General features: G+C 42.8%; 1 protein-coding gene across 3 annotated transcripts in view; it reads left to right on the top strand.

The window, feature by feature from the left end:
- GPR155 (G protein-coupled receptor 155) overlaps positions 1-16,653 on the top strand; it is a 50,360-nt gene that overhangs the window by 19,001 nt on the left and 14,706 nt on the right. For all 3 annotated transcript variants that reach the window (XM_077272665.1, XM_077272667.1, XM_077272666.1), the window contains exons 4-9: positions 3,570-3,735; positions 6,024-6,179; positions 6,297-6,380; positions 7,264-7,384; positions 13,981-14,065; positions 14,610-14,700. In XM_077272665.1, coding sequence (XP_077128780.1) covers positions 3,570-3,735; positions 6,024-6,179; positions 6,297-6,380; positions 7,264-7,384; positions 13,981-14,065; positions 14,610-14,700 — 703 coding nt within the window. The remainder of the gene's footprint in view (positions 1-3,569; positions 3,736-6,023; positions 6,180-6,296; positions 6,381-7,263; positions 7,385-13,980; positions 14,066-14,609; positions 14,701-16,653) is intronic.

Genomic DNA, 16,653 nt, shown 5'->3' on the forward strand with positions numbered 1-16,653 from the left:
TTTTTTTTTTTTTCTTTTTTATACCATGTTCACTACATGCTAAAACTTACCTGCCAGTTTGGTTATACAGGTTATTAGGAGTACGCAGATACCCAACATGTATAGTTTTTTGTTTTTTTTTTCTAGTTGTGAAAAAAAATCTGCTCGCCGAGCTGATGTTTTTATTGATGCCATTTTGGGGTGGTCATGATGTATTAATTGCCTGTTATTACAATGTTGCAGTGACCAAAAAACATTCTGGCATTTTTTTTCTTCTCTCGTTAGCAGTTTATCGATCGGATTAATTTTTTTAATATTTTGATCGAGTGTTTCTGAACACGACGATACCAAATATGTGTATTTATTTTATTTTGAATGGGGCAAAAGGGGGTGATTGGAAATAAATATATATATATATATATATATATATATATATATATATATATGTATATGTATATGTATATGTATATGTATATGTATATGTATATGTATATGTATATGTATATGTATATATATATATATATATATATATATATATATATATATATATATTAATATTATTTTTTAAAACTTTTTCTACTGAAGCTTCTGCTCTGTGTAGCAGAAATCAACAGTGGCCGGCGTTCATTGCAGGTCAGCAATGAAAAGGACGGGGGTCTTCTGCAGACCCCCAGTTGCAACCCATCAGCGCCCTGCGATGGGCTGTGTTTGTGATTATCTTCCGTTCAAATCATGTTAAATGCCGCTATTGGAGATTGACAACAGCCTATATCATGTTAACAGCCTCAGATGGATTGCAATTTCACCCGCGGCGGTTAAGGGGCACATGACGGCTGATCAAATCAGGCTGTCATGTGCCGGTGACAATGCGGGTGTACCTAGAGGTCGTAAAGGGATTACAAGTTATGGTGTGTGGATTGTTTGTAGGGAAATAAAAGGGAAAAAAAACAAACAACACTTCCCTCTCAGAACAGCGTTCCTCCTCATCACTGGCTGCTGGGCCTCTCGCAGGTCTCCTGACACATGTCAGCTGCTGTCTTCACTTTTGCTCCTGACTTGCTGCACATCACATTGTTGGAGATTAATCAGTGTTTTTAGGACCCTCCTCTACTAGTGTCAGAGCAAAAGGAATGTCTGTCAATGCAGGACTCGGCACATCCATGCGTTACATACACTGTGTTCCAAATTATTATGCAAATTGGATTTAAGTGTCATAAAGATTTAATTGTTTTGTTTTTCAAATAAACTCGTGGATGGTATTGTGTCTCAGGGCTCAATGAATCACTGAAATCAATCTTAAACACATGTGATCATTAGTTTTCCAGGTGAATCTACTTAAAGGAAAACTACTTAAAAATGATGTTCCACATTATTAAGCAGGTCACAAGTTTCAAGCAATATGAGAAATAAAAAGGATCACTCTGCTGCTGAAAAGCGTTAAATAGTGCAATCCTTGGACAAGGTATGAAAAAATTAGATATTTCACGAAAACTTAAGAGTGATCATCATACTCTGATGAGATTTGTGACTGAAACAGAGCACAGACAGGGTTCATGCAAATAAAGGCATAATGAGGAAGGTTTCTGCCAGACAAATTCATTGGATTAAGAGAACAGCTGCCAAAATACTTTTACAAAGCAGCAAACAGTTATTTGAAGCTGCTGGTGAATCTGGAGTCCCTCGAACCTCAAGGTGTAGGATCCTTCAAAGGCTTACTGTGGTGCATAAACCTACTATTCGGCCACTCCTAAACAGTGTTCACAAGCAGAAACGGTTGCAGTGGGCCCAGACATACATGAAGACTAATTTTCAAACAGTCTTGTTTACTGATGAGTGTCAAGCAACTATGGACGGTCCAGATGGATGGAGTAGTGGATGGTTGGTGGATGGCCACCATGTCCCAACAAAGCAGCGATGTCAGCAAGGAGGTGGAGGAGTCATGTTTTGGGCCGGAATCATGGGGAACCAGCTGGTAGGGCCCTTTAAGGTCCCTGAAGGTGTGAAAATGACCTCAGCAAAGTCAATAGAGTTTCTGACTGACAACTTTCTTCCATGCTCTAAAAAGCAGAAACGTGCCTTCAGGAACAAAATCATCTTCATGCATGACAATGAATACCTCTGAGTAATTGGCTGCTATGGGCATAAAAGGAGATAAACTCATGGTGTGGCCACCATCTTCCCCTGACCTCAACCCTAGAGAGAACCTTTGTAGTATCATCAAACAAAAGATCTATGAGGGTGGGAGGCAGCTCACATCAAAACAGCAGCTCTGGGAGGCTATTCTGACTTCATGCAAAGAAATACAAGCAGAAACTCTCCATAAAATCACAAGTTCAATGGATGCAAGAATTGTGAAGGTGATATCAAAGAAGGGTCCTATGTTAACACGTAACTTGGCCTGTTAGGATGTTTTGGAGTTAAATAGCTTTTTAGTTCAGTGAATGTGACCTCTTAATGCTGCAAATTCCACAAATGAGCATTTTCAGTTCTTTAAAACAAATCCAATGTTTAAAATACTACTGTGCCTAATAATTTGGAACAGTGCATTTTGAGTTTTTATTCATTTTGGAGATTATACTGTTATCATTGGGAGGTTTCTTCAATAAAATTCGATGTATAATCTAACGGGGGGTGACTTTTATTAGACTGACTGTCATTTGCACCGACCATTTAGGAAAATCCGAGAAAAATATCATTTGCATAATAATTTGGAACATAGTGTAGACTACAGTACATTGATTTCTTTAGGAGATGTGTAATGCTTCATTTTTTCCTTTGGTGGTGCTGCAGAGGATTTCAACACTTGTGAAAGCATCCCCCACCCCTCATCCCTCATAAAGTATGACCGAGTTTGACATGGAAGCTCCTGAAGAGGCTCCTCACACTGTTCTTCTTTGCAATAAAACTGCTAAATGCTAGGGGCTCAGTTACTGAGGTTGAGTAATCTTTTAAGGCTACTTTCACACTAGCGTTGTGCACTGCACGTCTCTATACGTCGTTTTGGACAAAAAACGCATCCTGCAAAAGTGCTTGCAGGATGCGTTTTTTTCTCCATAGACTTTACATTAGCGACGCATTGCCACACGTCGCAACCATCGTGCGACGGTTGCGTCGTGTCGTGTCGGTCCGTCGCCAGCAAAAAACGTTGCATGTAACGTTTTTTGCAGCGTCGATACCGTCTTTTCTGACCGCGCATGCGCGGCCGGAACTCTGCCCCTGCCTCCCCGCACATCACAATGGGGCAGCGGATGTGTTGTAATAATGCATCCGCTGCCCCCGTTGTGTCAAATAATCACACTGTTCGTCGGGCCGACGCATGGCGACGGCCCCGTGCCGACGCCAGTGTGAAAGTAGCCTTAGAATGGCGCCATTAAGATTTAAAAAAAAAAAAAAAAGCTTGTCCTGAGCACATCTTGAAAATTCTTTGACTGTTTTGTGAAATGCCGATCTGTGATCTTGTGAATATTTGACGTATGAGGCTGCAGCCCCCCATGTGGAGCTGCAGCCCCCCATGTGTAGAGGTGCAAAAATGATTTTAAATAAAGTCTTGCACCATCTTCTGTAATTGTCTTCTATTATATTTTTTCCAGGCTGGTCTTACCACTTATCTGCAGAGAAATGGTGGAGCTGCTGGATCGGAGCAACTCTGCGGTCAACCACACCAGTTTGTCAAACTATGCATTTCTGTATGGAGTCTTCCCAGTGGCCCCAGGAGTTGCTATATTTGCACACCAGTTCAACATGGAGGTTGAGATTGTACGTGTTAGGACTACTTTCCATGAGACAGACTTGTGATATCCTTACACCTGATGTCAATTGGAGATTTCACTAAAGACGCAATGGCCTTGGTGCAAAAGTTCAGCTCCTATCTGACAAAATACTTCAGACGAGTAAAATTAAGGTACCTTCACACTGAACAACTTAACAACGATATCGCTAGCGATCCGTGACGTTGCAGCGTCCTGAATAGCGATATCGTTGTGTTTGACACGCAGCAGCGATCAGGATCCTGCTGTGATGTCGTTGGTCGGAGCTAGGAGGCCAGCACCTTATTTCGTCGCTGGATCTCCCGCAGACATCGCTGGATCGGTGTGTGTGTGACACCGATCCAGCGATGTCTTCACTGGTAACCAGGGTAAACATCCGGTTACTAAGCGCAGGGCCGCGCTTAGTAACCCGATATTTACCTTGGTTACCAGCGTAAAAGTAAAAAAAAACAAACACTACATACTTACATTCCGCTGTCTGTCCCCCGGCGCTGTGCTTCTCTGCACTGTGTAAGTGCCAGCCGGAAAGCAGGGCACAGCGGTGACGTCACCGCTCTGCTTTCCGGCCGCTGTGCTTACACAGTGCAGAGAAGCAGAACGCCGGGGGACAGATAGCGGAAGGTAAGTATGTAGTGTTTTTTTTTTTTTTTACTTTTACGCTGGTAAGCAGGGTAAACATCGGGTTACTAAGCGCGGCCCTGCACTTAGTAACCCGATGTTTACCCTGGTTACCCGGGGACCTCAGCATCGTTGGTCGCTGGAGAGCGGTCTGTGTGACAGCTCTCCAGCGACCAAACAGCGACGCTGCAGCGATCGCCATCGTTGTCTGGATCGCTGCAGCGTCGCTAAATGTGACGGTACCTTAAGGACCCATACATGGGCCGTATGCTGCACATAAATAGCACGGTATTGTGCGTAGTGGCTGGATAATGTTATCATGTTGGCTACATTCTCCTGTACAATATTTCCACCATTGACCAGTGATCTGGAAAGGCTCTCTCAGATCATAACTGATTGCAGTATAATTAACCCCGTAATTCACAGTTAGTCCTTACATCTTGCCCAGACCGCTATAAAGACTTCTCCCAGTCATCTTCACGTTTTCCAGCACTTTTGCCCACTTGCACAAACACCCATCTCACTACTACCTATTTACGCAGTTATTGTATCTGCTGTGTTAGACTGTACCCCTGACCCTAAAATACTTTACTTCATAAGTTATAGTTAACCCACTCCCCCAAAAAAAAAAACAAAATGTGTGTAAGGCTACGTTCACATTAGCATTTCTGTGCACAGTATATCATCCTCATACGCAAATGCATGGTTACGCTTACGCATGATGCAAAAATACCCGCTGCGTTTTTTATGCGTTTTGTCTGTGTTTGCGTTGTTTATGCGCATATTTCCAGGAAGGCGTGTCTTAAGGGGCATGTCTGTCGGTTCCTGGACATGTGCAGCCTGAAGTATGCAAGCGCATCAAACGCATGTCCTTGCGTACCAATGCGTTCCCATAGACAGTGATGCATTTTTTTTAAGCAATCATCCGCATGCGGACGACTGCGCAATATTTGACTCGTCAAAAAATGCAACATGTTGCGTTCGCTGGACACCGCCACACACAGCGAAACGACGCATCCGCATGTGAACGCACACAAACACATGTCCTGTGTACACCATGTTAAAGATATGTACGCATGACGTACGCGGATCATACGCTGCGCACAGAAATGCTCATGAAAACAGTAGTGCTAGGTAATGCATCATATTGTGCTTCAGATGATACCACACAGTAGAAGTGCCCACCTTTTTTGCCTCCTAATAGTTAATGGTATCCGCATTAAATAGGCCTAAATTCACCTGATGGAAGACAAAACCATATTCCTTTGGCCGATGTCAGGGTTGTATGCAGTGGCTATATAGTGCAGATGTCGTAGGTATATATGGCCAGTACACCCAACCTATAATGCTTAACAAACAGGCAATCCCCTCGTGTTGCAGCTGTTGAACAGCCATAAGACATGCATCCACGGGGACTCAAATAAATTTTTTGAGCACACCGAAGACACTCGGTTAGCACCCGAGCATGCGCAGATAACACCTTATCCGATCACGTTCACTCATCACTAATTCTAATGTCTATTAGAACATTATTATCCTGGAAACATGAGCAAGGAATGATTAAGCGCCCCCCGTCCTGATGATGCCGCTGCTTTGTTAGCCAGGGTGACTGATGACCTATGTGAGAACGCGGACAGGTTAATGATCTTTTGCTTCCAGGTCACATCCGGAATGGTGATCAGCACCTTTGTGTCTGCTCCCATCATGTACGTCTCGGCCTGGCTGCTGACTATTCCTACAATGGACCCTAAGCCCCTCGTGTCGGCTCTGCAGAACGTCAGCTTTGATATCAGCATTGTGAGCCTGGTCTCCTTGGTGAGTTTCACACATACAATATTTAATTAAATGCTTATCTGAATTATAACTTTTTAATTTGGTAATAGAATTCATATTTTATAAATCAATCTGGTTTATCATCTTTTATGTTTCCAGATCTGGTCTCTGGCTGTTGTACTTTTGAGCAAGAAGTATAAGCGGCTTCCGCACCTGCTCACTGCCAACCTGTTTCTTGCTCAGGTAAGTTCCTATCCTGTATCGTTTCATGTCGGTGTATTATGGGGTTGTCTGCTAAAGCCTAGAGCCACCACCATTGCGGTGATACCGGCAGCATTAGTACATCCATTGTGGTTCCCATCCAGAATTAGTATGAGCAAGGGGTGGAAGAAGATTCAAGCTGATAACTTCGATATTTTGGGGGGAATTTGGTTGTTTTTTACCTGCCAAGTTACATCTAATGTGTGCTATGTCCTATATAAACAATTTTTAAAGGGGTTGTACCAAGCTATAAAGTTATCACCTACCCATAAGATCGAGGATAACTTCCCGATTGCTTTGACTCTCATCGATTCCAAGAACAGGGCTCTGAAAAGCACAATATGAACAGAGAAGGGCTTGAGTATCCGCCCCTCCACTCCATTCATTCCTATGGGAATGCTGAAGACCAGCTTTCTCCTGGGATCCCATAGACAATGATTGGAGATCCATTCAGACCAGACTCTTCAGAACCCCGTTCTTAGGATTGGTGGAGGTCCCAGTGATTGGACCTCTAGTGATTAGGAAGTTATCCTTTATTCTGTGGATAGGAAATAACTTCCAAACTTGGTGCATCCCCTGTTAATTAAAATATCTGATAAACTGGAAATTTTTCTCATAGAATGTGCGGATGTTTTTTTTAAATTTTTTTTTCTCCCCGCTTTGGATCTCCAGATTTTACCAGAAATTAACGAGTGCTTATTACAGTCCTTCCGTTTATTTCAGTGGTAGGGAAAGGATCAGTGTATATAAATCATAACTTCTTGGTAAATCTCACTGTCATATTTGTAGGACATTTCTCATAGACATGCTTGCTGTCTTCCAGTTTGGTTGCCGCTTAACTTCTTAAATATTTTTCTGTCTCCAGCTTATTGTCTGCATTGGAATGATGTTATGGAACTTCATTATAAAAGAAAGGAACGTTGTGGGGCAGATCTTGGTGTTCGTGATCCTTTACAGCGCCCTCTACAGTACTTATCTGTGGACAGGTATTTTTATTTTGATACTTCATCCTCTAATCAAACATTATATCCCTAGGTTATTTCAGATACATACACTGTAATCCCCCCCATAAGTGACCCTTTTTTTGTTTTGCAGAGATCTGTGCCAGTCATGACAAAAATCTAGTGAAAAATATATATGTAAAACAGGGTGGAAGTGCACTGGGGGTGTGTCATTGCCCTTGGGTTGCATCTTTCAAGTGCGTTGACACTCCCCCAGTGCATTTACATCCTAATTTGCATATGACTTCTAGAATAGATTGTGTTTCTGCAAAAGAAAAAAGGTGTTCACTTTTATTGAGGACAGGCGCCTGTACAGCCATACCACTACTTCCATAAGCATGCTGCCCGGTTCCCTTTTAACCATGGCTTAACATTGACTTTTACCTTTTGTTCATTCACCCATCTCCACAGAATCGTCTGACTATAGAAACCTTATAAGACTCGTATATGTCGGGTTGATGTATTTAGCCCATAGAGCAGTATAGAAAATCTATTTGTTCCAAAATGGAGACACATGCATTTAGGTAAAAATTTGGGTTAGTTTCTACGAAACTAACTGGAGAGCCAGTGGTGGAGGGCTGAGTTCTGCTGTAACTTTTCATAGAGGAAAGTAGGCTAAGCAGGTGGTCTGCACTGAGATGGAAAGTGTACTGGGGGGATCTCAAGGATTCGGGAATCCTACCATAACTGCTTAAGAAAAAGGGCATTCATATAAAAAATTGGCCTTGTCTAAAATAGAGGGGGAATCTCATTCCCATTGATAAGAACTTATAATCTGGCCTCATTAACGAGACACATTAGAGATTCAATTCATGGAACCAACGACCCCAAGTAACCTGCGGATGCATTTGAGATTTGGGGAATTGCCATCTGATGTTGTAGTGTCTTTCTGAAAGATACCATTGGCGCGTGGAAAGCTCTAAGAAAACTATATAAATTACTGTTCCGATTATTGAAAATAGTCCCTCTATGGGAAGATCCTAGTTTTCTTCAGGGTAAACAAAACAAACTTTTTGAACAATGGAAACCGAAAGGAATCATAAAAATAGGGGATCTACGGACTATCAATGAGGGAAGGATACTTGGCAAGAATTCTCAGAAAAGTATAGCATGAGAGATTAGCAATATCTGCAATTTTGTCAAACGGTTCGTTACTAGAGCTCGGTGGTAAGGATTTTAAGAGAGCGGAAAGGAAAGATAGGAAGAAGCTCAGGGGTGGAATCTTTATCCACCTTGCACCAAAAAACTTGAACACAAACCCTTTCTTCAATGACTCCCGAGTTATTTATCCATTGGAATTAAACACTGACTCTGAGATACGGTGTAAAATTCTGGCAGGATGGGATAAAGGCAAGAAAGCAATGATCAGCGAACAGTGGAGAGAAATGCAGGATAAATCGATGCATAACGCTGTATATGCCTTGAATGTCTCATACAAAGATGCCCCAGCACACTATTTAAGGAAATACCCTAAATGCAATTTTCTTAAAGCAAATCTATTCCACGGTGTTTCGGTATTTGGGAATGTCCAACTATCCATGTGGTCCCTTTTATATAGAGAGAAAATATGAAAAATTAAAATCCCCAAATCCCCCCAGGCACGTCTATTCCAATACATTGTAACAGAACAGCGAGAAGGCAGTGACAGAACACTATGTATCCAGACAATACATGGAGCTCTACTGGTGGTCAAAAAATGCTGACTGGCCGATGAGAGACGCCGATTCTATCCGATATAATCAATACCTTAAAGACGTTATTAATACATGATAAACTTGAGACAGAAAGACACAAAGAAAAGTCAACAAATAAATTCTTTAACAAATGGAGAACTTTGAGTATAGCTATACACAACTAGAAATTTCACATGATGAAGACATTTAATCACACCTCATGATATAACATGGAAGAAATCAAAGGTGCAATTGGATTGGTATACTAAAAATATAATGCTCAGACACAAGCATATATTTACCCTTATCGGACATTTTGAATAAACACGTAAATATATAATCTTTTTTTTTTTTTTTGCTTACTTTGCTGTCTTTTTCTCTCCCCTCCTATGATTATGATAAGTTAAAGATGGAAAATTGAACAGGTTAAACTTAATTGTTATGACAAACAAAGAAAATGATGGGAGGTTTTTGACATATAACTAGATGGTGGCCCTATTCTAACGCATCGGGTATTCTAGAATATGTATGTACACTCACCGGCCACTTTATTAGGTACACCATGCTAGTAACGGGTTGGACCCCCTTTTGCCTTCAGAACTGCCTCAATTCTTCGTGGCATAGATTCAACAAGGTGCTGGAAGCATTCCTCAGAGATTTTGGTCCATATTGACATGATGGCATCACACAGTTGCCGCAGATTTGTCGGCTGCACATCCCAAAGATGCTCCATACAAGGCAGGATGGATCCATGCTTTCATGTTGTTTACGCCAAATTCTGACCCTACCATCCGAATGTCGCAGCAGAAATCGAGACTCATCAGACCAAGCAACGTTTTTCCAATCTTCTACTGTCCAATTTCGATGAGCTTGTACAAATTGTAGCCTCAGTTTCCTGTTCTTAGCTGAAAGGAGTGGTACCCGGTGTGGTCTTCTGCTGCTGTAGCCCATCTGCCTCAAAGTTCGACGCACTGTGCGTTCAGAGATGCTCTTAGGCCTACCTTGGTTGTAACGGGTGGCGATTTGAGTCACTGTTGCCTTTCTATCAGCTCGAACCAGTCTGCCCATTCTCCTCTGACCTCTGGCATCAACAAGGCATTTCCGCCCACAGAACTGCCGCTCACTGGATTTTTTTCTTTTTCGGACCATTCTCTGTAAACCCTAGAGATGGTTGTGCGTGAAAATCCCAGTAGATCAGCAGTTTCTGAAATACTCAGACCAGCCCTTCTGGCACCAACAACCATGCCACGTTCAAAGGCACTCAAATCACCTTTCTTCCCCATACTGATGCTCGGTTTGAACTGCAGGAGATTGTCTTGACCATGTCTACATGCCTAAATGCACTGAGTTGCCGCCATGTGATTGGCTGATTAGAAATTAAGTGTTAACAAGAAGTTGGACAGGTGTACCTAATAAAGTGGCCGGTGAGTGTATGTATGTATGTATATAGCACAGGCCACGTAGTATATAGGAGCCATGTAGTATATAGCAGACAAATACTACGTGGCCTGTGCTATATACTATGTGGCTGCTATATACATACATACATATTGTAGAATACCCGATGCGTTAATACAGGCCACGCAATATGTAACAGTGGCCACGCAGTATATAACACAGGCCAAACAGTATATAACACAGCCCACGTACTAAATAACACAGCCCACGCAGTATATAGCAGCCACACAGTATATAACACAGGCCACGTAATATATAGCTCAGCCCACGCAGTACATAACACAGCCCACATAGTATCTTAACACTGGCCACGTAGTATATAACAGCCACGCGGTGTATGACACAGCCCACGTAGTATATAGCAGTGTGGGCACCATATCCCTGTTAAAAAAAAAAAATAATTAAAATAAAAAATCGTTATATACTCACCCGCCGGGATCCAGCGAAGCTCTGGCGAAATTGCAAAATTACCCAGATGACTTAGCGATCTCGCGAGACCGCTAAGTCTTCTGGGTAATTTCGCAATGCATCTCTGGGAACGAAAGATGGCGGCAGCCGCGCGCCTCGGCGGACTACGGAAGGTGATAATAGCAGGTTTTTTTTTTTATTATTATTTTTAACATTACATCTTTTTACTATTGATGCTGCATAGGCAGCATCAATAGTAAAAAGTTGGGGACACACAGGGTCAATAGCAGCATTAACGGATTGCGTTACCTGCGGCATAACGTGGTCCGTTACCGCTGGGATTAACCCTTTGTGAGCGGTGACTGGAGCGGAGTATGCGGGCGCCGGGCACTGACTGCAGGGGTGTAGGGAGGGACTAATCTGACTGTGGCCGTCGCTGATTGGTCGTGCCAGCCATGACAGGCAGCTGGCGAGACCGATCAGCGACGCGGGATTTCCGTTACAGACAGACGGAAGTACCCCTTAGACAAATATATATATATATATATATGTGTGTGTGTGTGTGTGGATTGGTGTAATGGTTGCATTAGTACATGTCTTGAAAACTTGTGAACGTAACTTGTCTGATTTGTAGAATTTGTCTCCTCAAATAAAGATGGTTATAAAAGAAAAAGGGCATTGATCCCTCTCAGTAGTCAATTAAACGGATGTTCACAACTTACTAAATTGCATTTAAAGGGAACCTGTCACCCCCAAAATCAAAGGTGAGCTAAAGGTACCTTCACACTAAACGATATCGCTAGCGATCCGTGACGTTGCAGCGTCCTGGATAGCGATATCGTTTAGTTTGACAGGCAGCAGCGATCAGGATCCTGCTGTGATATCGCTGGTCATTGAACAAAGTTCAGAACTTTATTTGGTCGTCAGACCGGCGTGTATCGTCGTGTTTGACACCAAAAGCAACGATACCAGCGATGTTTTACACTAGTAACCAGGGTAAACATCGGGTTACTAAGCGCAGGGCTGCGCTTAGTAACCCGATGTTTACCCTGGTTACCAGTGTAAAATGTAAAAAAACAAACAGTACATACTCACCTTCGCGTCCCCCGGCGTCCGCTTCCCACACTGACTGAGCGCCGTAAAGTGAAAGTACAGCACAGCGGTGACGTCACCGCTCTGCTGTTAGGGCCGGCACTCAGTCAGTGCAGGAAGCGGACGCCGGGGGACGCGAATGTAAGTATGTAGTGTTTGTTTTTTTTACATTTTACGCTGGTAACCAGGGTAAACATCGGGTTACTAAGCGCGGCCCTGCGCTTAGTAACCCGATGTTTACCCTGGTTACCCGGGGACCTCGGCATCGTTGGTCGCTGGAGAGCGGTCTGTGTGACAGCTCTCCAGCAATCAAACAGCGATGCTGCAGCGATCGGCATCGTTGTAGCTATCGCTGCAGCGTCGCTTAATGTGAAGGTACCTTAAGCCCACCACCATCAGGGGCTTATCTACAGCATTCTGTAATGTTGTAGATAAGCCCCCGATGTATCCTGAAAGAGGAGAAAAAAAGGTTAGATTATACTCACCCAGGGGCGGTCCGGGTCTGATGGGCTTCGCGGTCCGGGGCCTCCCATCTTCTTACGATGACGTCCTCTTCTTGTCTTCACGCTCCGGGGCAGGCGTACTTGGTCTGCCTTGTTGAGGGCAGAGCAAAGTACTGCAGTGCGCAGGCGCCGGGAAAGGTCATAGAGGCCCAGTGCCTGCGCACTGCAGTACTTTGCCCTCAACAAGGCAGACCAAGTACGCCTGTGCCGGAGCCGCAGTGTGAAGACAAGAAGAGGACGTCATCCTATGAAGATGTGACTCCCATCGGACCAGACCGCAGCGGGACCGCCCCTGGGTGAGTATAATCTAACCTCTTTTTCTCATCTTTCAGGATGCATCGGGGGCTTATCTACAGCATTCCAGAATGCTGTAGATAAGCCCCTGATGCAGGTGGGCTTACCTCAGCTTCCATTTTGGGGGTGACAGGTTCCCTTTAATAAGTAAGGCAGCCTAAAAATATGCACGTTTGCAATTGACTTGTGTTTTCTCACCTGTCATTCTCCTGCAGTGAGAGCTTTTGTCTTTCATAGTGTCCAGCTGGTTTCATGGAGCTCAGCAACTAGTTCCTGCCCAAGACACTGCCAGTGTCTGCAATAGTTACACTCCAGGAGATGAGTTGACTCCTAACATCCTAGCCACCACTCTCCAGCCCTTTGCTTGCTATACAGCAGTTATCTGCTCTCCTATTGCCGTACCTTTCAGCTCCTGACAAGCTGCTTTTGTAAACCTTGCAAAATCACCAGACCAGCAACTTTGAGAGTAGTTCTCCTAATTATGACTGTGTCTAGAGGTGTGTTCTTTTTCAAATGCCCTGTTATTTATTCATGTAAATATTGTGATAGCAGTATACACTCCAGAACAAACTACTTATGTGATACAGCAGAACTTATGCTGAGCTTTATAGTTCCGCTAATACTAGAAGTCCTGCCAGAATTGAGGGCACTGCATAGATCTTGGCTGCTCAAGAGACAACTTGAGAATAAGCCTTTAACATGTTTAGAGTGGATCTGAAAGCTGTAAACCATTACTAGCCTCTAGAATTTAGCATTGGGGGCTGATTTAATGCATATAACGGAGTGATCCCATCATTTTTTTTTTTTTTTGTTCAACTAAAGAATGAGGGCTGTCTGGAATTGCAACACAGCTCCATTCAGGTGCATTTATTTCTTACTCCTCACCCAGTCCCATGCAGAAGCTTCATTTATTTGCACTGAGGTATGTTTCATTATCGGTCAGTGTTCACAATAAATTAGTGCTGCAGTAGAGAAAAATAGCCAAATGTTTTCCCCCCTCTTTGTTTAGACTTTAGCAATGGCCTCACCAATATCCTGGCAGTATACTATACAGTCAGATGCCCTTTATACTGCAGTGTGCACGCAAATGCCATATGTTAGGTGAAATGTACATATTTTGCTCACAAATGTAAACTTTTTTTTGTCTTCCTAGGTTTGATATCTCTATGCTTGTTTTTGCTAACGAAAAGAGAGGTTGGGAATATTCCGACTGTTATAATCGCCTTGGCTGGGTGGAGGTAAGTTCTTTCTGGACTTTTTTTTTGTCTGTGTTTTTTTTTTAAATTTTTTTATTTAAAGGATACCGGTCATGCTCCCAAATGCGATCGATTTGCAGATTAGGTGTCAATCTTAATATTGTTCTAAAGCAGCGTGGCCGGTGTGCAGGAAGCCTGGTTACTGGGAGGAAAGTAACTAACTTTTTCTCCCAGCGGTCCCCGGCTGTCAGTCACAGGCGCTGCTTCCGGCTCGTCGGTCGCCGCTCAGTACATAGTGAGTAGCGGCTGTAACTACACCCCGGCACTGACTGTTGGACAGTATGGAGGCACAGTTACTTCCGCTATTTACTGTATACTGAGCGGTGGCTGAATCTGTGACAGTCGCTCCTCTCTAACTGAAAGCTGGAGGCTGCCGGTAGGACTAAAGGCTTCAGAACGCTATTAACCTGCAGATTTGCCCCATATCTGCAGGTCAATAGCATTTGGGGATATGACGGGTTTCCTTTAATTCTGTATTACTTTTGGCTACGGTGTTTTTTCTTCACTATTGTTTTTATCCTTCTAGCATACCTGTGCTTGTAGTGTGTATTCTTGTGAGTGTTGGACAACGTGATGTGGACACCATTGACCATGCTTTCTTTTATGGAAAGGCTCAGGTAAGTCTGGGAAATAAACATGGAAAATCGCAAGAAATAAGGCACATTTTGTCAGTGTGCAGTCTCATTTTATTCTGAATATTTTTAACTGTTTAACTCGTGATGGATATAACTGGGGCGTTGCAATGACCCCAGGTCTGACATCCATCTGTAGGTGGCACACACACACACACACACACACACACACACACACACACACACACACACACACACACACACACACACACACACACACACACACACACACACACACGAGATCGAGGTATATCAGTTTGTTTCCATTTGCGTCTTTCTACTGTCTGCTTTTACTGACTGGTTACTGTGTGTTTTTTTTGTTTGTTTTTTTTTACCCATATGAGAAAAACAGATGACACATGGACCAAGAACAGATAATAAAACTATCCAGAATGCTGATGAAAATTGATTCATTTTTTGCGTATGAGAAAAACAAACTTATATGTGATCCCAGCTGATGAGCGAGAATATTAAAGGATGTGAATCATCAGCTTGAGGGCTCATACTCATCGGTGTTTAAAACAGATGAGGACAATCCGATAAAAAAATCGGATTGCACTCTGCCTAGCGTTAGTGATTCTGGGTTTTGTTTTGTTTTTTCTCATCTTGGATTGAACTGAGAAAAAAAAATTACAGCATGTTGCGAGTGGCCACATATATCGGACAAGACTCAGCAATGCAAGTCAATGAGTGCAAGAAACAAATTGCACGGTACACGGACTGTGTGTGCTGCGTGACTTGTATTTTTTTTTTTTTTTTTAAACACACCCATCTCATATGAAACCTGACATTTCATCAGCTGAGTACAGTAAATTTACAGCCCGAAATGTCAGAATGGAATAGATATACCGTATATATACAGAATAAAAGGAAAAAATGGTGTAGGGTCCATCATATTTTTCTTAACCAGCTAAGGGCTGTTTATAGTTTGGGAAGGAGGTAATAAACATGGAGCTTGCCAGGCAATTAACATCAGCTCACAGCTGTCTACTTAACCTGTACTGGTTATTAACAAAGGGTGACCCCCCCCCCCCCCAAAAAAAAAAAAAAAAAAACAACAAAAAAAAACAGTGGGTTCCCCCTATTAACCAGCAAAGGCTATGCAGACAGCTGCGGGCTGATAATAGCCTAGTAAAGGGCCAGGGTTAGTAATGGAGAGGCTTCTATAAGACACCCCCATTACTAACCTCATAGTCAAATGTAATAAACACAAACCGAGAGTAAAGTCCTTTATTTGAAATAAAAACTGACTCTCTTACTCAGTTATTATCAAAATAAAAATTAAAAAAATGAAGCAATCTTCACCTGTCCGCAGACTATCCCTATGTGATGCTGTTCCACAAAGAACTCCAGCTCTGCTACATCTGGATGGTTTGATGAGCGGTGGCATGATGCGACCGCTTTGCAAGCCAGCTGGAACATACTGAGACCACAGCATGAGAACGAGCATCTGCTGTGTCCAGTGCTGATGTGAGTAAGGTCGCTGGAGTTCATAGCTGATAATTGGATGTGCCATTTTTAAGGCGGCTGGGGGCTGCTCTTCTTAGTATGGAAGGGGAGCAATATCCATGGCCTCTTCCTAGCCTATTAATATCAGCCTGCAGCTGTCTGCATAGCCTTTGCTGGTTATTAATAATAGGGGGACCCCGTATCATTTTTTTGGAGTGGATTTCCCTTGATAATAACAAGTAAAGGCCAAGTAGATAGCTGTGAGCTGATATTAATAAAGCTCCATATTTATTACCCCCTTCCCAGACTATTGAGACGAGCTCTCAGCTGTCTGCTTTCCTTCTGCTGGTTAATAAAAATTAGGGGACCCCATGACATTTTTTTTCTTTAATTTTGTAATAAATACAAGTGCAGAAAACTACACATGTAAAGCACGCACCTGTATCTATCTATCTATCTATCTATCTATCTATCTATCTATCTATCTAT

The sequence above is a fragment of the Ranitomeya variabilis genome, chromosome 7 (assembly GCF_051348905.1).
Source record: "Ranitomeya variabilis isolate aRanVar5 chromosome 7, aRanVar5.hap1, whole genome shotgun sequence".
Taxonomy (NCBI): Eukaryota; Metazoa; Chordata; class Amphibia; order Anura; family Dendrobatidae; genus Ranitomeya; species Ranitomeya variabilis.